This window comes from Coturnix japonica, chromosome 1 (assembly GCF_001577835.2).
Source record: "Coturnix japonica isolate 7356 chromosome 1, Coturnix japonica 2.1, whole genome shotgun sequence".
NCBI lineage: Eukaryota > Metazoa > Chordata > Aves > Galliformes > Phasianidae > Coturnix > Coturnix japonica.
The window spans coordinates 8,054,105-8,077,975 of NC_029516.1; the positions used below are offsets into that span (position 1 = coordinate 8,054,105).

Below are 23,871 nucleotides of genomic sequence, written 5' to 3' on the forward strand. Positions count from 1 at the left end.
GGAAGAATTAAAATGAGCAGATTTTGGAAGAAGAGCTTTGGATGCTTCAGTGTTTTGTGTACTACAGTTGAGTGACTAAAACCTCAAAGCAATTTAGTTCTCTCATCAGCATATATCAAAAGCTTTGTCCTCTGGTGAACTTACCCATGGCTCTGAACTTACACATAGCATCTGTGACTGATGCTATAAGTCCTTCTCTCTGTGGGTAGTGGAGCTTGCTATGATTTCAAGATCAGATTTTCTGAGGACAGTGTTTGCTTCTCTGACTTTGCTGGGTCTCAGTGGAGAGGCACTGCAACTATTTATGAAGTCCTGAGTAAATGTCTATTTCTTCTTTTTGTTAAATTTTAATTTCAGAGTCCCTAGCACTGTTTTTCTCCTTGGGGTCCTAGTCATCCTCCAGTAATTTTCATTAAATTATGGCAATTTCAATTCTACTGAGCATAAAATTTCCCTAGTTTCTTTCTGTGAACTGGTAAATTAGTCATTTTGACCACAACTATACAATAATAGGGGCATCCAGTTCAAACTCTTTATAAAACATTTCCTGAGAGAACTGACCTTTTGTTCCTGCCAAATGATGAAGAGATGACCCGAGCTTCTGTTCCCTCAGCTGGCTCAATCTTGACAGTTAAAAGCAATTTCTATGCCTTCCAGTTTATATATCTTCATTAAAATGCTAATACAATTCTATTAGAAATCCAATTTCTGTTTTTTTTTTTTCTGTTTCTTCCTATCAGTGTGTATGTTTGCATGATTGTTGCTGGTAAAGAGTAACATTTATAAAAGAACAAATGCAAATTGATTTTCCTTAGCTTTTTCTGAACCCAAAGTGCTGAAACAAGCAAAACACATTTTCATTACTTAACTAAGCAAACAATGGCGTATAAATCATAGAGGCAGCTGGACCAAGGTGTCGTTTTCATAAAGAGCCAGATTTTTCATGAAGGACAGTTTAATGGGCTGCTGCCAATGAAATGTCTGCAGAATTGGTAATTGCAGAAGGGCACAGAAAAAGTGGCGCTAGGAAGGTGACATGTGGGAGCTGAGAAATAGCTCTACAGTCAGGACAATTGGTTAAAGGAGGCTGAGAAAGGTGTGTGCTTTAATAATCTGCTTCTTGATGCTGATTGCTTTAAATCAAAATACAATTTTTTATTTTTAGCTTGTTCACACTGGCTGCAAGATCAGAGAAATGCTTTTAGCTGCAGTTTTATTTTGATCATGTTTATGCCACGGCTTTGTTTCTCCTTTGATCATGCTTAAACATGTTTCAGACATGTTTGTTTGATGTGTGCTGTTTTTTAAAGCACTCTTCCACATTATATGGTTATGTGCTTTTTTAAAGCAATGAATCACTGCAGATTATTTGCTGTCAAATTATTTCTTAAATTCATTTTAACAAAACATGCTTTCGGGACATCTAGCCAACAGGACAATCATTTTAAGCAAGAATATGTTGAAATATTGTGATGGATTTTCTGAGTGTTCCACTGATTTGAGGCAGTTTTAGAGTCTCAAAATACCCTATAGTTCATGAACAGAAATTTGAAGTCATCCTATTTACTCAGAACACCCACAGTACACTGAGTTTGCAATTGTCGTCAGTGGTTTTGGATAAAAGTCCCACTTCTATTCAATAAACCTTTCTATTCAATAAAATAGCACTTCTTAGGTAGCTATGATGAATGTATGAAATAGGTCAGTCCTGACAGAACCATTTTAAAATCCTCATGGGGAGCTCCTGATACTGAACTTGTTTAATTTTGCAATGTAAGGCCATGCAGTCTCAATATTTGAACATATACCCTCATGGATAACATTCTTTCTTCTGCTGCATGGTTGAGCAATTAGGAGAGCCAAGCATAAGTCTCTCAGCTGTGGACAACATCTCCCTTCATTTCATTAAAGAAACGCAATTCAAAAACACTATACAGTCCATGGAGAGTACTGTGTTGCGTGACTGCCAGACATCTGGCTGATTGATTCCTCGTGGCCTTGAACAGTTAGTTGTAAGCATGGTCTGAAGACCTAGAGTAAAATGCCAGTGTGCATCAAGCCTCAGACAGGTCAAGCAGATCCTCAGACAATGAAACAGTAGAGGACATGCTACAGATCACTAGCTTACACTGCCCCACATCTCATCTGAAGAACCTACTAAATCCCCTCTGCAAAGATGTACACACACAATCATGACAGTTCTTACATGATCATTACATTCATTCTGAATAGAATTTAATCTATGTTTATATGAGTCAGAACACCTATAGCCTGCTCTCCCTTTATTTGATTCATTACATAGACACAATGTGTAATATGGAAGAGGGTGAGAAAAAGAACAAACAAACAAAAAGCTAAGTAACAAGAACAAAGGCTGTATTACATGGAGAACCATTCTTTCATTGATTAAAACATATTGATTTAACCAGATGGAAATGTAACGTGTGGTTTGTGCAATAAGAAACACAGAAAATATTCCATGGTGTACTGTTCTAATATGTGGCTATATAAGTATTTTATTTTCAAAGATGTAGTTAGGATTACTAATCACTAATTGAAAATCTGAATCCCTCCCTGATGAACACTGCTAAGGAATATGTACAAAACACATTCACACGTGCTTTGCATATGACCTTAATTGTATCTACCTTCTTCACAGCCCCTCTCTTCTGCTACCAGTCTGCTAGATGCATATTTGCAATCTCTTATTATTTTTTCTACAATTCTTGTATTTATGTAACACTAGGCTTTCTTACTGTTCTAGTTTCACTTGTAAAATTATGAGACGTAAAGAAAATAATAATAATATGCTAACCTAGGGCAAGTTTATATAACCCTTACTATATCAGCAATAGCATTGACTCAAATGGGACTCCCCATGGGCTCATCGCAAGGCAGTGTAAGTTAGAATTTTGATGCCTGATAACATAGTGATTTATGTTAGAATTCGATATCTTGTGATTTACAAAACCCATTGTGCTGGAGACAAATCATTCAAACATTTGGGGAATGCATTTAGATTTTGTTTGAATGTATTTTTTTACCTCTTTCACTAGGACCTTCAGATTGTAAAAGTAACTATGCATGTTCAGATCAGAAGTTCTTCATATTCAGTAGACAAGACCAATGTCTGGGTGACTTCTTTCCTTGATGAATCATTCCTTAGGCTGCCAGGCAGAGATTTTCAGAATGTAGATGTATGTTTCTTGTGATAGAGCATATGAAAAATATCCATGATATTAACCACGTTGCAATGATACAATTCATCTTAAGCCTTGTGGCAGAGTCAACTGAAAGGAACTAAGTAAACTATAGATAAATAAAGGAAATTTAGTATCTTGAGTTCTTGTTTGTGGGGTGCAGAGTTTAAGTTGATCACAGACTTTTGTTGCTTTTATTTGTCCAAAAAGATTTATTTTAATAGACAATAGGTAATAGATGTAATTCCACAGAGGTCTGCTCTGTGGCCCCTGTTGTTCAACGTGTTCATAAATAACCTGAAAAGGAGGTTAAACAGCAAGATGAGAAAGTTTTCACACGATACTAAGTTATTCAGTACAGTGAGACAAAGGAAGTCTGTGACGAATTACAAAAGGATCTTATGCAACTGGGTAGCTAAGCAATCAAATGACAAATTAAATTATTCTCGATGAATGATGTAGTAAAAAACCATGAGGAAAACAATGATGAAAACAGACCTATCTTCACATTTAAAATGATAGCTGTGAACTGAGCTTTACCAAAGAACAGTGAAATTCTAGGGTTATGACACACATTGTTCTATGAAAATTTCAATTTATTGTTTAGAAGCAGTCAAATCCATAATGAATTTTAAGAATTAATAAAAAAGAATTGTAGAATCATAGAATGTCTTGAGTTGGAAGAGTCCTCAAATATCGTCTAGTTCCAACCCTCTGCTATGGACAGCGTTGCTATCCACAAGACCAGGTAATCCAGGGCCCCATCCAATCTGGCCTTGAGCACCTCCAGTGATCTGGCAGCTTTCCTGGGCACAAAAGAAAAGTCAACAAAGAGCACTGTTAAAGCTACCTATCTAGGAATTCACCTGACTCTCATCTTGAACACTCAGGATATTTCCAGTGTAGTAGTTATACAAATAAAAGAAAAAGTAAGATCCAATTGTATAACAGACACAGCTAAATACATGCATCCATATATATAAATATATAAAATACGTTGCTTACAAACACTGCCATCCTTATTAAGGCATAAGGTTCATTGGACTGATAGTGCAAACTGGCAAAACAAAATAAAGTTCATTATTTCCATGATTATATGGGAATAAACATATATTGAGAAGATGTTATTGCACGATGTTAAAATAGCTTATAATTTCACAGAGAAACAGGGTTCTTTAACTGGTTAAATATAGTTCATACTTAATTATCCCAGAATGATTTAAAATGATTATAAAATAGATTGGTAAATCCGTTGGGGTTTATATGCCTTCTTTTTTCCAAATATTGTGAAAGATACCAGCTGATGTATCTCTGTAAAATACAGTGATAAACCAGATTCACCACTGGTATGAATTTTCTTTAATGAGTTCTACAAACTTTTCTCCCAAAACTGCTGACTACTTTTCTTCTTAAATAACTAATCATTGTGTGCATTTTATATATGTTCATTTGTGGATGTACTTTCATTCCAGTTTTTGAACATTAAGACATTAATACTTTGTTTTTATTATTTATTTATTTATTTATTTTTTAATAAGCTAGGAACATCACACTGTTTCAATATTGTTCTTTTTGGTTATTGATCAAAAGTCAAAATATCCAAATAAACAAAAATATCTGTAATATATATATAGAATTAGGAAACCACACTGTACCAGTTTTTAAGGAGATTCCACAGATATTTAGTTACTCTAATGAAAAGGTTAACGGCTGCTCATTAAATGTCTGTGACGAACTTTTCATTGTTTTAGAGGTAAGAGAAATATAAACATCTGTCACCTCCTAAAGGTAAGTATGTACTTTATTCAGATATACTTGTTATATGATGCAAAGATTGATTCCTGAAATGTAAGGTCATACAGTTCATGTAAAGAAGTCAAATGATTTAATGCATGGAGTAGAAACATGCATAATGACACTGTCTTTCAGATCCCAGATTTATTAGTGTTCACCTGATACCTGAAAGTGATAATCCAGAAGATGACAAAATCTATTTCTTCTTCCGTGAAAATGCAATTGACGGAGAGCATACTGGAAAAGCCACTCATGCCAGAATAGGGCAGATCTGTAAGGTAAAATGATGACATCTTTGTGTGATGGGGCAGTCTGAGAATTTTCTTGACTGTAAACTATTCAGTGTTATCTGTGACACTACAATGAGTCAAAGATCATCCAGACTGATAGTCACTTTGTGGTGTTGGTTTTTTTTGTTTGTTTGTTTGTTTTTTATTTTTTAAATCATGTTCATCTGCTGAGGTTCAGAATGTTTCTGCAAAAGACAAAATCTGTTACAGGAAAAGAAATAATTCTAGATAGGCCAACAACATTTGAAGAATTTAATTTTAAGTAAATATTAATACTTTTCCATTTCCATATTAATAAAAACTCTTAAAACAAGAGCATAAGGAAGATTCTGCGTATTGACTGTCTACTTTAGCTGTAGAAATGGGCAACAATCCAGAAGACTCTTAAGGATTGCATACTGAATCATCCACCCACGCTGATAAATGTCCAAACATTTTCTGATAGACTTTAAGAAAGATTTCTACAAATTAAAAGATATTCATAATTTGTTGCAACTTTGGTATGTAAAAGGTTCACAGTAAAATTCTATGTTAAACTATAGGCACAATTTCAATTTATCCCTCAAACCATAGCTTCTTGAAAACCATTTCCTCCATAATTTTGAGATCCTTGATGTGCTTCTACTCAGATGTTTTGCAGCTATACAGCTAGTCCCACCATGTAATTTAGAATTAATGTCATTGGCAACATTATAATGCTCTTTAATATAAATATTGAATTATTTTCTCTGTTTCGTATAGGCAACATCTTGCAATTATTTAATATACTTTACCCGCCTTCTATTCATTCTGCATGCAAAGATTGTTAAAAAGTACTAATACAAAATACTTTTATTATTAGAATGACTTCGGTGGACACAGGAGCCTTGTTAACAAATGGACAACTTTCCTCAAAGCACGTCTGATTTGTTCTGTACCAGGACCCAATGGTATCGACACACACTTTGATGAACTACGTAAGTGTCAGAAATGGCTTTGAATATAAAAAAATATTTACTGGTATTGTCCATACAGAATTTCACTCAATTTTCTTTTTTATCTCTTTTTATTGTTTACAGAGGACGTGTTCCTAATGAACTCAAAGGACCCTAAAAATCCAATAGTGTATGGAGTGTTTACAACTTCTAGGTATGGAATGTATTTTACTTGCATAGAAACTTGGATGGCTGCTTGTTTTAAAGAGGGCCCTTTGTTAAAAATGTTTTTAGGGAACACAAAATTTTCTTAACCTTTGAACTGAGATGTCAGTGGCAGTGAGAAGTAATGAATTAAGTTTCTTATGGGTAATGTACATTGTTGTTCTAAAGCTAGTAACACAAAGACTTACAGTTCCTCAGGCTGCTCTTTCTGTTGAACTGCCTTTTAATAGTGGAGATCAAAACTGGGCTCCTCAGTTCAGGAAAGATGGGGAACTTCTAGAAAGAGTCCAATGAAGGGCTAGAAAGTTGAGTAGGGGCCTGGAGAATCTCCCTTGTGTGGAAAGGCTGGCAAACCTGGGGCTCTTCAGTCTGGTGAAGACTCAGGGAGGAATGCTTATAATCATCTAAAGGATGAGACTCAAGTGGCCCTGTTCAGTGGTGACAGTGACAAGACAAGGGACAACATTTACAAACTATAATGTAGGAAATTCCATATGAACATGAGGAAAAACATCTTTACAGTGTGTTAAGGAGCATTGGAGCAATATGCCTGGAGAAGATGTGAATAATCATTCTTTGAAGATATTCAGCACCTTCCTGGATGCTTTCCTGTGTAACCAATTGAAGGAAACTTGATTTAGCGGAGGGGTCGGACTTGATCTTCTGAGGTCCCTCCCAACCCTTATAATTCTTTGATTCTATGAGTTTTAGCCACACAGACATGAGAAATAACATAAGCAGAAATAAGATTTTTGAGGGGAAGAGTAAAGTAGGAAATCTGAGGTGTGAGAAACTGACTTATTGGGGAGGTATTAGTAAGAAGTATTGTTTAAATCTGAAAAGTTTAAAAAATCTTGCAAGTTCTGTTGTTGGATCATGTAAACTGTGACTTGACTGTTTAGGTTTCATTGTGTTTTCATCAAGAACAAAATTTCATTTGTAGCTTTACCCTGGGGAAGGTTTGCAGGATAGGGAGCACAGAACGTTACTGCATTTATCTGTGAAGGACAAAAGTTTTAGTCTCTATACATAAAGAATGTTGCAAGTGATAACCAGGCATAGAAGAGGGAGATTTACAAGTACTTGCTGTCTCCTGTAAGAAATTTCAAGGTAAGAAGCAACACTGAAGTTTGTGTGTGTGCTGCCCAAATGATGAAAGCAACTTCAATATAAAACATTGAAAAATGTGAATTTTAGGAAAGAACTGAACAGTCCTATATGGGCAGTCACACTAATAGGGGCTTTGGCTTTGTGAAGATAATATGTTTTTAAATAGTTGAATAACAGCCCCCTGCTTATCACCGTGTCGGGGAGATCATATTGGTTTTGCTGAACTTTCACAAGAGGTGTGGTAAAATTGTTCCAAAAGCAAGTCAGAGTTTTGATAATCAGCACATGCTGATTAGAAAGTAATGAGCTACTATCTCATAGCTTAGCAGTTGATTAATCTAACTGATAAGTTAAAGAATTGGATTTGATTTCTTCTCCCTTTATTTTTAGTAATATCTTCAAGGGATCAGCAGTATGTATGTACAGCATGACTGATGTGAGAAGAGTATTTCTTGGCCCCTACGCCCACAGAGATGGCCCAAACTATCAGTGGGTTCCCTACCAAGGGCGAGTTCCATATCCACGGCCAGGAACTGTAAGTACCCTAAGAAATATAGCAAGCTAAAAAGAGAAAATTATGGGAAATATTTTCACACATTACACGGCCCTTGAGCTGAGAACAAAGGCAAAAACTGAAAAAGATTATGATACAGACTGGTAGAAGGGAAAATTAACCATTCCTCTAGGTCCAAAATTTACTGGTTTTCTTGTAAATGATGAAGCCACAATATCTGTAGTCTAGTTTCATTTGGGCTTTCATTTTGGCATTTGTATTACTTTCAACATAACCTTGAGCAATAGCTGCAGAAATTTGATGAAAGTCAAATGTGTAATAAATTACACTGCATTATTCTGTCCTTGGAATTTGTACTTGTTCCAAATACTGGCTGAACCATTCTTGGTGAGACTGAACAGAAAACAGAGCATCTGCCTGGCTTTTAAGAAATATTAACTTGTTTGCAACATCCAGTCTGGTAGAGTAAGACATATTTCTGAAATGGATATTAAGGAGACAACAAAAATTTCATAACTTCCACTGAAATTTCTTCTAATTCTATGTCCTTTGTGCTTCTGTTTACAGTTTATGAATGACTGAAATATTGGTGTATGTAAGGCACACATATTTACAATTCCAAACTGATGTAATCTAACTAACTTGCCACTAACCTACAAAGATAGGGCATTTATGAGAAAAGCATGATTTGTATATACTGGAATACATTGGGATAGCTACTTAGCTGCTATCAATCAGTTTGACCAGTTTAAATAATGGAACACTATTGTTGATAAAGTACAGTATACATGAAAGTATAAATAGAAATAAAAATAATAGGGTCGAGGGAGGTGATCCTCCCCCTCTACTCTGTCCTGGCAAGGCCTCATCTGGAGTACTGTGTCTAGTTCTGGGCTCCTCAGTACAAAAAAGACAGGGATCTCTTGGAAAGAATCAAGCACAGGGCCACAAAGATGGTGAAGGGCCTGGAGCATTTCCCCTATGAAGAATGGCTAAGTGAACTGAGTCTGTTTAGCCTTGAGAAAAGAAGACTGAGAGGGTCAAGAGTCTATCTTCAAAACTCTTTTCGTTCCTACTGACATGCACCTTTTTCTTTAGTCTGTTGTTTTTTTCTAATAAATCAGCTAGGGTATAATGTATTTTACTTTCTCTAGCTCATCAAATGCCTGACATATCATATTGGAAACCAGAAGCTGGATACTGATACTAAACACTAGAGTTCAGTTGATTCCAAGATCAAGCTAATTTCCCCAACTTTTATCATAACAGTTGTATTTATAAATAATTTTCGTTAGACTCACTGCTGTCAAAAAACAGTTTTGTCATTAGCATCAGAGATCATGTCTTTTCTGTTTCTCCCGGTTTTCTGATCACAACTTAAGTAAACTATGGATATCTCTTCCCTTGGAGGTGTTCAAGACCAGCCTGGAGGTGGCTATGAGCAGCCTGGTCTAGTGGGAGTTGTCATTGCCAGTGGCAGAAAGGCTGGCACAAGATGTTCTCTAAGGTCCCTTCCAACCCAAATTGTTCTATGATTCTATGGTTCTAAGACAAAAAAGACACGACTGTCCTCCTCAGATGTTGTGTGGGCTGAGATTCCTCTGCAAGCAATCTGGACTCCAAAGGGTCCACAACTACTGATTGTGTTCGTTTCACTCTATTGGCAAAGGAAGGATTACAGCAAATGAATACTTTTTTTTTTTTCTTCTTCGTTTCAGCCAGTTTACTTATGTGTGATAGAATTAATGTTCATTGTAGATAATGTACTTTAGATTTTAGAAATAAGGACACAAAGGTTTTCTTATTTATTCTCATGAAAGTAGAGCACTGAAGCAATAATCTGGTTGTTTTAATCAAGAGACTTATTTAAATGAATTAATGTTAGGTTTATATGATTTTTCTGCATAAGATACACCTTGGTCAAGATTGCTGCTGGTGAAATCCTTTGTTAGAAAATGGGCCCGAAAGTAAATATTCAATCAATTGAAACACATCTGAACTGGATTTATTTAAAATGGAAATGAATGTTCATTTTCTGATTTTTTCACTGTTTTCCCAGCTGCAGTTAACAATACTTAGTTCTTGCGTAGTGATTTTTATTCTTAGAGCACTTTCAATATATTATCCAATTAATCATTATCTAATTAAGCTGAGTAATTAGCATGAATTGCATTTAGAATATTAATCAAGATGTAAAACAAACTTAGAACTGAAGTGTAGAATTTAAAATTTAATTTTTCAGACAGGCAGCTGTTTGGCCAATGATTATAAGGAGCATATCTAATTTTATTTCAGTTATACTTCAGCAGAAAGAAAGAACATAAAATAATAATATAAAGGCTGTGAAATGTTGATGAAATACAATAGATAACTAACCTATTTTCTGCTTATTCTGTTTCATATGTGTTAATCAAATATCCTGTGTTCCCTTCATAGAATAGAATAGAATAGAATAGAATAGAATAGAATAGAATAGAATAGAATAGAATAGAATAGAACAGAATGCAGTTAATTTGCTTTCTAACAAATTTGCCAGAAATTGACAGTTTACATATACATGCTTGAAGCATCACTTGGCTGAGTACAACAAGTACTCCTTTTGGCAACACTGATTTTTTAACTTCGTTTCTGATTAATTATTAATAAATTGGATCAAGGTGATAGTAAAAACAGTTATTTCTTTTGGTGAGCATCTGAAAAGTCTGAATTCTGGTTTAATGAGGTGTCGTCTAGGTTTTTAGTATAGTTGGAAGACATACTATATGAACACTTTGAAGTATCTAGATCTGCTGTTTGTATTTCAAGTGCATATATGCTGCGAGTACAGTCATTGTAGTGGGGTTTCAAAGTCTTATATATCTTAAGTATAAACCTGTGGAAAGATTATCAGTAGGGGACAGTAAGTTGTTTGCTGGGTATCTTCAAATTAGTGATGTAATATAATTGTAGTTCATTTTCTTCATCCTTTCAGCAATAATAACATATTATTAAATAGTTACTTTGAAGTAACCCCCTAATTACACATAAAATACTTACAACAAATTTTTCAGAAGAGTCAGGGATGATTGGTGGTGATCAGCCACCATCCTTCAGTATTACAACAGGAAAACAAGGTGGGGATAAATTGTGCCTATGCTCTCTATTTACAATATATGGAACCCAGTATGTCTAGCTCATTTATAGATACATGTACTGTTGATATCATGTTTAGTCTGATTAGTCAAACCCTTTGCCAACTGCACTAATAAGAGTATCTGTAGAGAGAACAGGAGCCATTTTATCAAAACTGCATGGATTACATAAACTTGCTGAAACAATCAGGGATTTAAAAATCAGCATTTGAGACAGTGATTTCTAAAAAGAGGAAATGATTTCCATCAACTTCAGAGGAGAATGCTTTGAAACTAATAGTGACAAAAATGATGAGCTATCTATAGCATAGATAGCCAAATACTGAAATTGCTTTCTTTAGACTGAATCATTTTAGAAAATTCAGGATTTGTTCCTTCTGCTAATTAAAGATTAATAGAAATCAGTAAATGAGCAAAAATCTTTTTATGCCTGATAAGGGAAAAGTAAATGATGTGTAAGGTTCATTTATATTCTGTTAACAATGCTGTTTTAAATCTGAAATAGAAAAAAATAAAAAATCACAGACCTTAAGTGGCAAAATTGACTCTTGCTGTCAGGAGACAATTAGATCCCCTTTCATGATTATTTATAAAATGAAAGTTGGAATGATTGTGACAAAATGCATCTTAATATTCTTCGGTTTTAAATTGAAAAACACTTCCTTTTTATTTTCAGTGTCCCAGTAAAACATTTGGCGGCTTTGACTCCACCAAGGACCTTCCTGATGAAGTTATAACATTTGCAAGAAGTCATCCAGCAATGTATAACCCAGTATTCCCCATCAACAACCGTCCAATCATGATTAAAACGGATGTAGATTACCAGTTCACACAGATAGTAGTAGATCGAGTAGATGCAGAAGATGGTCAATATGACGTTATGTTCATCGGCACAGGTGAGAAGTTTTGAAACTATGTTGGGTCTAACTCCAGGCATTACAAAGGCATAGACCAGATATAATTTCATATTCTGAAAGACAGAATGCTGGATTATGTTCCAATGTTTACACATGAAAATCTGGGGCAAAACTCAAAACTGTGTGTGGGGAGGCCTTTGTTGAATACATTTGTTACAGGTTCAGACTGCGGCCTGCATTGCTTAATTCTTTAGGAGCATTGCCAGATGGAGTAAGATCAAACCATTCTTCTCAACTACTATTATTAGGGAATTTTATTAGAAATATTTTGCCTCATTAATTATAATTTAGTATTAAAATTGAGTTTTTGAGGTACCCATTTTGAAGCACATCATAAGAAACATAAATATGAGTGAGGAAAGTTTCCAAGTAAGAAAAGTGTCTTGTGGGCCATTTAAGTATTTCAACTATTGCTCTAAGCTCTTTAGCCAGAAGAGTACATCATTTTCCCAAAGATGCAGATATCTGGCACATAAAAAGTGTTTGAAGAGAAGGTGGTTTTTAAATAAGATCATGGTATCCTTTCCAAAGCCTTCTAGAATGATACAGATTGGGCACTTTGTCAAAAGTAGAAATACGTACTCAAGAGAATACAGTTTTTCCGGAAAGGTAATAACAAGAAATAACAGTGGTCTGGAATTATCTGGTATGTACTTGCTTGGTTTCAGTGGCTTCCATAGACCTTCACTGATTCATATCTGTGGATCTTCTTCACCTGTGAAAGTTTTCTGTTAATTGGTTTCAATTTTGTTGAATAGAAGTATTTCAAGCTTTTATTGAACATAATTGCTAATAATTAGACATTAACATCATTAATTCAAACCAAAACAATCCTCAGACCAATTGTTTCTTTCCAGCTTTGCCATAGAAACATATCTGTCTGGTTCTCTGTCTTATAACAGTCCAATTTCTGACTTACATACAGTTCTGGTACTCTAGATCTAGGGTCAGATTTCCAAGGCAATAAATCTCAAGGTCTCTTTCAAGTTGATGTCTGAAATACATTATGAGAAAACAGATCTGATGAAGCTTTGTGTAATAAACACACTGCATGTGTGGCAATTCAGAACATATATTACAGGAAGTGCAGCTCTGCAGAAAGAGCTCCAACTCTTTAAAGCTGTGAACTGAGTTATTAGATACTAGTGTTACAATATGTTCTTGCATAAAATATTGAAAAGTAGTTTCATATGATTTTACACAACTTTTATATTTTTCTACCACATGCTAAATGGTTTAATGCAATCTACAATTGGCAGTGTGTTGTGCCTTTCAACAAGTCTTCTATGACATGATTCAGCCCACACAAATATTAATGGCAATACTCTCTTTGGCTGTGGCATGAGGAAACAAGCCCTTCAGCATCGAGGCTAAGACACTGAACAAACATAAGGAGCTGATTTATGTCTGCGTCTTGAGCACAAGAAGTGGCATTTATCTCACGAAGAATTGGCATTCTGTCTAAGAAAGATGTCTTTGTTTCTGCAAGTGAGAGATAAGTACTTGCAGAGAGAGGTTCATTGTACTTTTGTAGACTAAGACTAGCAGTTATGCAGAAGTTCCTGTCTGTTTTCAGACAGAGTAGGAATACTTATTTAAATCTGAGATATAACTTTTGGACAGTTATGTATGGCTGTTCATATCTAAATCAGCCAGGCGGGGTGTCTCTGTAAAGAAGCTTCAGTATCTAGCTTTTAACTTTGAGCTGGGAATTTAGGCACTTAGTTCTCTAAACCACCAGTGTTCAGATGTGTGGTGAGTCTTCTGATCTCATCCAACTGCTGCTATTTCTATCCAAGAATTTTAAGAAAAATATTGAAAAGTTATTATTTGCACTTACCAAAAGAGACTTCAGCACCAAAAACACAGTTTTGTGACAGTGCTATTACTTCTTGAAATACTGTTTTTGTCCACAAAAACTTCACTTTTTCCAGCAGGCTTCACTCTCATAGGAATTAAAATACCCACGTTTAGAGGTGAGGTACAAAGTACATTTTGAGTAAACTAACCCTATTTCATTTTTCAGACTGAGTAAAGAACATCTTCCACGCAGGGGCAAAATGAAAGATGTAGAACTAAGGCCCTGTCTTCTTTGTTGCCCTGGGCTGAACTGAACTGGCTGCTCAAACTGAAACCAGAAACAGATACACAATCAGTGCATATTGCATCTTCCCCAGGCAAAGAACAAACCAAGGAACAGATCAGGGTCTTTAGTCACAGCACAACTTCATATTTGGTGACCTGCACCTGTGGCAAAAACAGAGTTAAGCTCTCTGGGATAGGGCTGGATTTTTCTGTGTAGGTCTCTCCCATCAGATTAGACACATACATTCTTCATATTTTCCCAATGCTCTGGCAGCAATCTACGTTATTCCCACATGCTGCTGAACTCCAGCATGTTGAGGAAATACTGCTATTTTGCTTTTCTTTTCATTGAACATCTGATGATAATTGAACATAACATAATTAATAGCCATCTAGTGTGGTCACATTTTCCCTTCCTGCGGGTGAAATCTTCAATTAAGCAGTTTCTTTCCCACCGTGATTGCACCAGTGTTTCACAAAGGAAATAAAATCGTATCAGAATGCATGAAATTATATCAGAAAAAAAACAGGATTTAAGATAGGCACTTAATGCATATCCTGAGCGTCTGATGTGTGGGATCATTTGGCACAGTCCAGATATATCTGTCAGTAAAGCAAATTAATAACAGTAATCTTATCTTACTTAGCAAAGCCTATTGATCCTAAAGGAGAAGCTTGATTCCATTTATGTGAAATTGTTTGAAACACTACTCTGTAAAACTTGATCAGGAACTGAGATAAAGCTCCACTTTGGTACCTGTGGCCTGACCAGAGTTCCTGGAGAGATTATCTTCCACCTCAGAGGAGTTCTCTAGCGTTAAGTGCCTGTAATTGTTACAGAATCCACTTAAAATATAGACTTCTTTTTTTTTAAAAAAAACAAAAACAACTCATGTCTATTTAGTGCCCATTCAGGTCCACAACTTCAGTTGTGTTATTTTTTTTTTCAGTAATGCACCTATATTTCTGGAATATGGAATTTGAAGGATTGTGACTGAGGACACCCATAACCCTGCACAGCATACAGCCATGATAAATTAGTACACTGTTATATGTACTAAAACACAATTCTCTCTTTTACCCGTACAATATATTTTCCTCAAAACCACAGCCATCAAATTATCAAGATAATTAAGGAAATGAATGCATTCATTACATTAAAAATGTAACTAACATTAAATTATCTGTTCTACATTAATATATTATAGAAATGGTGCTTTAACATTCTGGTTTTGATGTTCATACTGCATTTGCTCTGCAGTGTTCTCACTGTTTCTTGAATTAAATATATTCAATTTCTGGCAGTAACCATAATGAAAACCACTTCCAAAATAACCTATCAAGTATCTCTTACTAGCTTAAGTTGTACATTCAGCTGCCTAACTAAGAAATGTGGTTTTGGCTTTTTTGGTGTTTTTTTAGAAAGAGCCATAAAGGGGTTTTTTGTTTGTTTGTTTGTTTTCCCCTTTAAAAACAACAGCTATGCATTTGTGATGTATGAATGAAAACAGAGATGGAGACATTTTGTGGGGGAAAAAAATATATATATATGAAATTCTGAAAATACAAAAGTGAAGAAGCTTCTTCCCCTGTGAAGAAGCTGAAATAGCAAAACTTTCTCCTGAAGTTTTGGCTTTTAAGATGCTCAACTTACAAACAAACAAACAAACACATAAAAAACAAATACAACATTTTCATGCCATTTAATCTGCTTCAATTTTACCTGTATTTTAAAAACAATGATTTGTAATTTTTTATTTATCAGTAGTTTCAACAGATACACATATATGTATACATTTGTGCTTTTATATCTCAAGTATTGAGATGTGTGCTTTTATATTTCTAGTATTTTACCAATTTTAAAATGCTTTATATTTTCCCAGAATACATATTATGAAACATCCGTAGAGATTATTCCTATATTTACATGGTTCTACACTTTGCTGGTTAAAGTGAAAAGTCATATGCAGAGTTGTTTACATTTCAGTGAGTCTTCAGTGATGTGTACCAACCTATAAATGATCGTTTTCTTTACCCCTTGCAGATTCTATTAATAAAAACAGATACATAAATCACAATGCAGAAGCAACAAAACAGAGATAGCCCTAAGTTGCAAACAGTTTCAGAAAAGCAGGGGCTGTAGCTCTGGAACTTCAAGTTTTGGCTTTGTTCACATTTAAGGCAATTGCAAAACCCCCAAGAATGCAGATGGATATAGTGTGAAGCAGCTGGTAAACATGCATTTCTGATGTTGAAGATACAAGCTGTGTTGCTTTTTATTCCTCAGTGAAGACAGGTTTCTAAGTTACAGAGAAATATAAATGCCTTAAGGAGCTTATACATCTTAGGTACTTTGTTTGACACAGGGAAGATAGTATGTACTTAAGAGATCTAACATCTTCATCTGTCTAACAACATTTGTCCAGATGTTTTTATATCCATACTAAGCCTTTTGACAGCATCTTCACATGCATTTAAGAATGACAAACATCATACTTCAAAATGGACAATAAAACATTGCTGGCTGAATTTAGTGAATTTACCTTTCTCAATTAAATGACTGAAACATCTGTCATTTTATACTGTCACTTAAGTAGTATTTCAGCCCTTCCCATCTATGGCTTGATAGAACGCTATTTGTCTTCTTGTTACTTTTGTTGAATTTTGGTATTTAAGAAATTTCAATCAAATGCTGTACTGAAATTCAGTGTTTTTCCAGAGTGTTTTAAATAGCAGTTGGCATTTGAAAACAAGTGTGCAGTGGTATGTGGCTTTGCATTCTTTATATTTGAAATAATTACATACAAGAGATTTTGACTGTTCTGAAGTAGAAGTATGCTTCTTAAGCACCCAAAACCTTTTTTTTTTTTTTTTTTTTTTCCTTTTCCAAGATGTTGGAACAGTTCTTAAAGTGGTTTCAATTCCTAAGGAGACTTGGCATGATTTAGAAGAAGTCTTGCTGGAAGAAATGACCGTCTTTCGGGTAAGTGCAGCTAAATTTCAAGATTCAGGTTGTAGATTTCTCAGTGGACAGCTGCAAACTGAACTTCTTGCAGTCTAGCCAAGGAATAACCTGGCATAACCCTCTAATTAGCTTGTCACTTACAAACACAGACACTAGTCAAAATAAACCTTGAAACTTCCAATGCTAGTTGAAGGTTAATGATAAAAGAATGGCATTCTAGGCTCTTGTTTTGTGACTGAAATACAAATTTATATCTGTTAATCTTACAGACGTTACATGCTGTAGTTATATGCACAAGTTTGGCAATAACGCCTGTCTCTTTTCTTCCACATAAATACAAAATAGAAGAATTGTATAGATGCATAAAAACTCAGTTTAGATAACCCACATAACATAACAGTAGGAAAATGCCTCAGGAAAAACACTGATCTTCACCATTATCTTATGCTTAATAGCCACAGAAACAAAGTGTTCATATTTTCAAAGGTGATTGGGAACCTTATTTTCAGAGTTTTACAAAAGGTGCTGTAAACACTCCCTAATTTTTAACAATTTTTTTGTGAAAATAAATCTCTTCCAGCTCTTTTGTCTGAGCTACTTAAAAAATATGGCATCACACAGGCACTCCCGCAAGTTGAGGCCAAGTAAACCTTTCAAACACTTTGCAGACAGATCCCAGGGATGTCTTATGTTTTGTACACAACAACAAATCATTTACATTCCCTACGTTATTCTTTTAGTCCGTGCTGTTTTATGTCACTTTTTAACAAGCCCCAGGCTTTAGTGGGCCGATACCTGGCCAGGAGCACCAAGTTGGTCTGACAAGCATGAAGATGATGTGCATGGTGGGTGAGCCCCACATCATGTGGTGTCACTGCAGATGTTCTGTCAAGGGTCATATTCAGCCACTATGTCCTTATTATATTCAGTTGCCCTCACTTTATCTTTGGCTTCTGAGCAGATGCATCATCCCAAAAAAGAGCATATATATATTTTTCCCCATGATTTTTTTTTTTTTTAATTATTTTTTTTCTCTCTCTCTATATATATATGTATATAGAGATATACATAAATACATAAATATATATATATATATTATATTGGCCTTTACTTCATAGAATCATAGAACAGAATCATAGAACCATGGAATGGGTTGAAAAGGACAACAATGATAATCTAGTTCCAACCCCCTGCTACGTGCAGGGTTGCCAACCAGCAGACCAGGCTGCTCAGAGCCACATCCAGCCTGGCCTTGAATGCCTCCAGGGATGGGGCATCCACAACCTCCTTGGGCAACCTTTTCCCATGCTTCACCACCCTCTGTGTGAAAAAATTCCTCCTAATATCTAATCTAAATCTCCCTTGTCTCAGTTTAAAGCCATTCCTCCTTGTCCTGTTACTATCCACTCTTGTAAACAGCCATTGTCCCTCTTGTTTATATGCTCCCTTCAAATATTCAAGGGCGAAAATGAGGTCTCCCTGGAGCCTTCTCTTTTCCAAGCTAAACAAGCCCAGTTCCCTCAACCTTTTCTTTCTTTGTGGGAGAGGTGCTCCAGCCCTCTGATCAGCTTAGTGGCCCTCCTCTGGACTCATTCCAAGAGCTCTGCATCTTTCTTGTACTGGAGGCCCCAGGCCTGGACACAGTACTCCAGATAGGACCTCACAAGAGCCAAATAGAGTGGGACAATCACCTCCCTCTACCGACTGGCCACAAGTCTTTTAGTGCAGCCCAGGATATAGTTGGCCTTCTGGGCTGCAAGCACTCACTCCTGGCTCATTTCCACCTTGTACCAACCTTACATAAACACCATTGTGTTGAGATCTGAAAGGATGGGTCTCTGTTATTAAGATAATTGGGTTTTTCAGAGGGCAGATTTTTCTTTTTCTTCCTTCCCCCCTTCCACCCTTCCTTTCTCCTTTCCTTCCTCCTTTCCTTCTTTCCTTCTTTTCCTCTTTCTTTCCTAAATGCCAACTACGAACTATTTTGATAACGTATGAGTCCCTTCCCTAAATCAAGAAGTGCCAAGCTAAAGGAGATTGAAGAAATATAAAAGTAAAAGAAAGGAGATAAATGGACTGAAAGTTTTATTTCAGACAGTCTTTACAGAAATGCTATGGATAATGGCAAAGTCAGATTTGTTATTTTACTTTATATATGTATTTATTCACTACACAACAAGATTTTGGTGTTCTGACTTTCTTGAAAGCTCATTTTTCTCATTTGGCATACATTTAAGCCTTAAAGAGATCATTAACATACTTTGGTGCAATAAGCAGAATTTGTGTGTATAAGATATGTATCTTTCAATAGGGAATTTGCAATAGATTTTAAATACATTTTAATCGAATTTAAGTTTTCTTTAGTGGCAAAAGAGTCTATGTGCATCAAAAAGAATGTATTTAATTTCTTACAATGCAATTTGTTGAATACAATGATTTTCATTTATAACCAATCATAGTCTTCCGTATCTGTTACATTGATAACAAATTCCTCTTTTAACCCATTTTTGCAGTATTTCTCTGAACAGCTGAAAAAACAAACCCATGAGTTCAATTTTCAGACAAAATTTACACTTAATTGATGCTTTCTAATATAGGATCTATTCACCTATTTGGAAAGGCAGGCCCACATGTTTAACATCCACTGACCCATATCAAATTCTCTCAGGAAAAGCAAGTTAAAAGCTATACAAGTGTGAAACCTTTGTGAGAATGCTATTAATTTGCATAATGAAAAGCGTGATGTACCAATAGTAAATTTTTAGATGAAATATAATATTCTTATATAACTGACTTGATGTCATACATCACCAAATGATGTCACTTTTACTCCCGGGAGTAAATTCATAGAAGCAGCCAGGCCTAAAACACAGAAATACTATACTTTTAAGCAGATCTAAAAATACTTTCTGTATTAATTGCACGTTACAAGCAGATCTAAATATACTTTCTGTATTAACTGCATGTTACAGTCTCTTAGTTAAGAAAGTAGATATTGGTCTGACAACTGATTAATGCGAGTAACTATAATTAAGAGTAGACACAGCTAGAAGTGGAGTAATAATAGGTATCTGAACACTAAAAGAATCTCTTGCCTATTTTTTCTCTGAAACCTGCAAATGTCAGGAACTTGTGAATAATGCTGTGCAGTTAACAATATTAGGTTTGTGATTATGGCTTGTTCTTACAAATAGGATTTTGCAGGAAAGTATTTTTTCCACTTTATATGGTTAAAGGACAATGTATATTTCAGTGTTACAATTTACGTGTTTTAACACATACATTATTATCTTCATATTTCCTGAGACATTCTTTAAATAAGCTGCAATTTTAAGAGCAGAATTTCAAAATGAGAAGTAATCACTTTAAGAGTTTGAAGAATGTAAGAATCATATGTAATGATAGTTCTACAGTCACCTTAACAAAGATGTATGTGGATATGTATATTCTGTATCACTTATAAGTGAAAAATATACCCCTGCAAAAGACAACAAGAAGCACTACTACTAATTACAGCTTTTCTAAGTTAGGCAAATAGTGTTCTGGCAGAATTTGTGTATTTAAATAACTAATTTTATACTTTAAATCTTTTCTTTTTTCTCTTAGGAACCCACTGTTATTTCAGCAATGAAGATTTCCACAAAACAGGTATTGTATCCACAAACTTTAAATCACTTTTAAATATTTATTGGTCTCTGTCTTTTAGACAGTAACTTGGCAGTCAGTAGAGATACACATTAGTTACAGTAGCAGCACCCCTTCCCTTTACATAAACAGCAATATTTTCTCAGAAGAATGTAACACGTAAATCCAATAGGAAAAACCTAGCATGTGTTACCTACTGGTAAGGTATAAACTAAACAAACCAATCTTCTGTCTGCAGGCTCTCAAAAAAAATAAAAAAAATAAAAAAATTAAAAAAAATCCACATTACTGAATTTTCTTACGACTGATAATTTTCTAAAAGAGTGGCTAAGCATTGCACCTTGCTTTAATAGGAGTAATATCTACTCTCTGTACTATTAATAGCAAATTCTACAAACTCCAATGCCTTCAACGCAGGTTCAGTTCATGTGACAGGACCCTGGCTCTGGATAGGTATGGAAGTAGTACTGGAAGAAAGTATCACAGTAATGACCAGAACCACTTCTGGTGCCACTAGAAAAGAGGTTCAGGAATATGAGTAAGCACAGCATAAACAGTAGGATGAATAACGTGCAGAATGGCTTCCCTGTGAGGAGATACTAAGTAAATGAAGACGTTTCAGTCTGTAAATAGATTCAATCTACAAACAAGCAGAAACATAATGCAAAGGCCTATACAATACAGCATGGCAAAGTCATGAGTTGAATGGCTTCTGTCCTCCCCAGAGGCTAATTAGCTATGTAAAAGAAGCAAAAGAGGATACTTTACAACAGAAAACAGTTCTCTATGGAACTAACCATAGCATACAGTTTTGCAGATATGTCAGTGCCTGAAAAAAAGGGATTAGAATCATGGATTAGAGAGTGTAGCATGCAGTACTGAGGGTAACCATGCTGCTTCTGCTTCAGGAAGCCCTTAAGATGCTGCTTATTGTAGACTAGGTCACTCTACTTAAGCTTGATGTATATTTCTTCCAGTCAAAACAAACAAGTAAACAAATGAAGTATTCTGTAAATGTCCACTACAGCAATTTGTTTGCACTCATTAATTTTACATTAATGTCATTGTCCGTATAAAAGAGATTTGGCAATACATGCTCAATTGGATGCTTTAATATTTGTGTGCATTCTAAATAAGACTTAGTTAAGTCATTTACCTTTCTTTCTGCATTGCTGAACAGAGCCCAGTATTCTGTTTGAAATGCTGCCTATTTGACTCAGAACATCCTGCATATAGGAAAGTTGTCTGAATACATTCATACATTTGACAAAAAACATCTTCTTTGGGGCCACTTTTCTGACACTGTTTATCAACCAGAACAGCAAAAAATGGCAGGAGAGAAAAAAAAAAACCAAAAAAACAAAAAAACCCAAAAAACTGAGATATCTGAAAACAAACCTGTCTGTTGTATATATACATACTTATGTTCACTACCTACCAAATGCTTTGCTTTGGATTATTCATATAAGTGCAACCTCTTCAAGCAGCCAGTCATGTGTAATAATAGGACGTGTTTTAGTACAATTGCTTCTTCAAAGCATCCTTAGTTATTCAGGAGAGATTACGATTTTCCCCAAGTCTTTTGAAAACAAATGTACACTACTAAAATTGTCTAAATCTATAAAAAGCGTATAAGACACAGGTTAAACAGGCAAAGTTAAGCTCATTAAAAGTCAACCAACCACAGGCTAAAAATGACTGCATGAAAAGCTTTTGGCACTGTCTCTATGTACCAAATAAGCATTTGGCCACATGTTTCCATTTTATATTTTTGATTTCAAAATACTGTAGTTTTACTATTCAAACACTTTACTCATTTTGTTTCGATTAGCAAAGTGTTTTTCCTATAAACAGCACAATAATCCCAAGTACTGCAGAAAGCAGAATCATAAAATGTAAACAGCAGAACTAGAATGTCCTACTGAATACTTTCAAAAATATCATGAAGTTTTTTCTTATTTTTGAATATGTTACTACAGTAGATGTTCAAAGCTACCTCTTTTGCTATCATGTCAAAATGTGATATTACAAGCGAACCTTCTTCGTAATAACCAAATCCTTCAAGTTCTTCAGGAGTATTTAGCTGAAGGTTTAAATAATACAAAGCTCTAAGGCTTCCATGCCTCTGTATATAAGTATAAATTTTGATCCTTGAGAAACAGTGACTTTCAGCTAGGAAATATCAGTTGATATATTCATTCCTAGGTCTGTTGTCTTTAACTAACTAGAATTATATTTACATTTTCTCACTGAAGCTACATATTCCTCCTGAGTACAAGCTTCATGTAGCATTATTACTTGAATGACTTATGCAGTTACTAGTAGAGAAAACTTTGAGAAGACAACATCCTGTAATACTCTTCAGCCTCTTCCATTCAAAGTTCTGTGAGAGCCAGGCCTCCAGAAAGCCCCTGGCTGCACTTGGTCTGTCATGGAGGGATCCAGAGTTATTTCCTTACATTCAGAAAAATACACACAAAAAACGCAGCTTTAGGGAATATGTGGAAAGGGCCAGTGCAAAATGTTACCATCACTTAAACAATTTCACGAACTCTTCACGAGATTCACGAACACTGCATCAGATAGTTATATTTCAAGACATGAAATGAAATTCAGTGGAATTTGAGCCCCCTGTTCCCTAGAGTTTCTTTTAAAATTCTGCTTCAGTTTTTCATTTTAAATATTCAAATTTTTCATCTCTTACTAACTTCTGATTTGTTAACTGCAGATGGAAAATTCTCAGCTCCATCTTCCTAGTAACACTAGGGAAGAATTGCATTTTGGGCAGTGCAGTGGGGTAGAGATACCACTGGGTTGCTTAAAATATTAATCTCCTCAAGTTTTCTGGAGCTCTGATATTTCTTCAAGGATTTTTAGAGGGCTACTTTCTTTTTAGTCTTTTTGTTTGTTTGTTTTTTCCCCTCTAGTTTAATCTGATAATCAACTGATTTATTAAATTAAAAACCTCTCGGGAGGTTTTTGCCTAAAAGGCAGTTTGTCTATGAATGGCAGAGTAAGGTCAGAACACTGATACAAATCATTGTATTGCTACTTTCCAAATTTCATACTGCCTGAATTTAT

The 23,871-nt window shown here is 35.2% G+C and overlaps 1 protein-coding gene across 3 annotated transcripts in view; it reads left to right on the forward strand.

Moving 5' to 3' along the window:
* The window catches only part of SEMA3A (semaphorin 3A), a 241,749-nt gene that overhangs the window by 200,817 nt on the left and 17,061 nt on the right, over positions 1 to 23,871 (forward strand). For all 3 annotated transcript variants that reach the window (XM_015876098.2, XM_015876014.2, XM_015876186.2), the window contains 7 exons: positions 5,130 to 5,272; positions 6,126 to 6,240; positions 6,343 to 6,412; positions 7,924 to 8,068; positions 11,855 to 12,074; positions 17,072 to 17,163; positions 20,752 to 20,793. In XM_015876098.2, the coding sequence (XP_015731584.1) occupies positions 5,130 to 5,272; positions 6,126 to 6,240; positions 6,343 to 6,412; positions 7,924 to 8,068; positions 11,855 to 12,074; positions 17,072 to 17,163; positions 20,752 to 20,793 (827 nt within the window). The remainder of the gene's footprint in view (positions 1 to 5,129; positions 5,273 to 6,125; positions 6,241 to 6,342; positions 6,413 to 7,923; positions 8,069 to 11,854; positions 12,075 to 17,071; positions 17,164 to 20,751; positions 20,794 to 23,871) is intronic.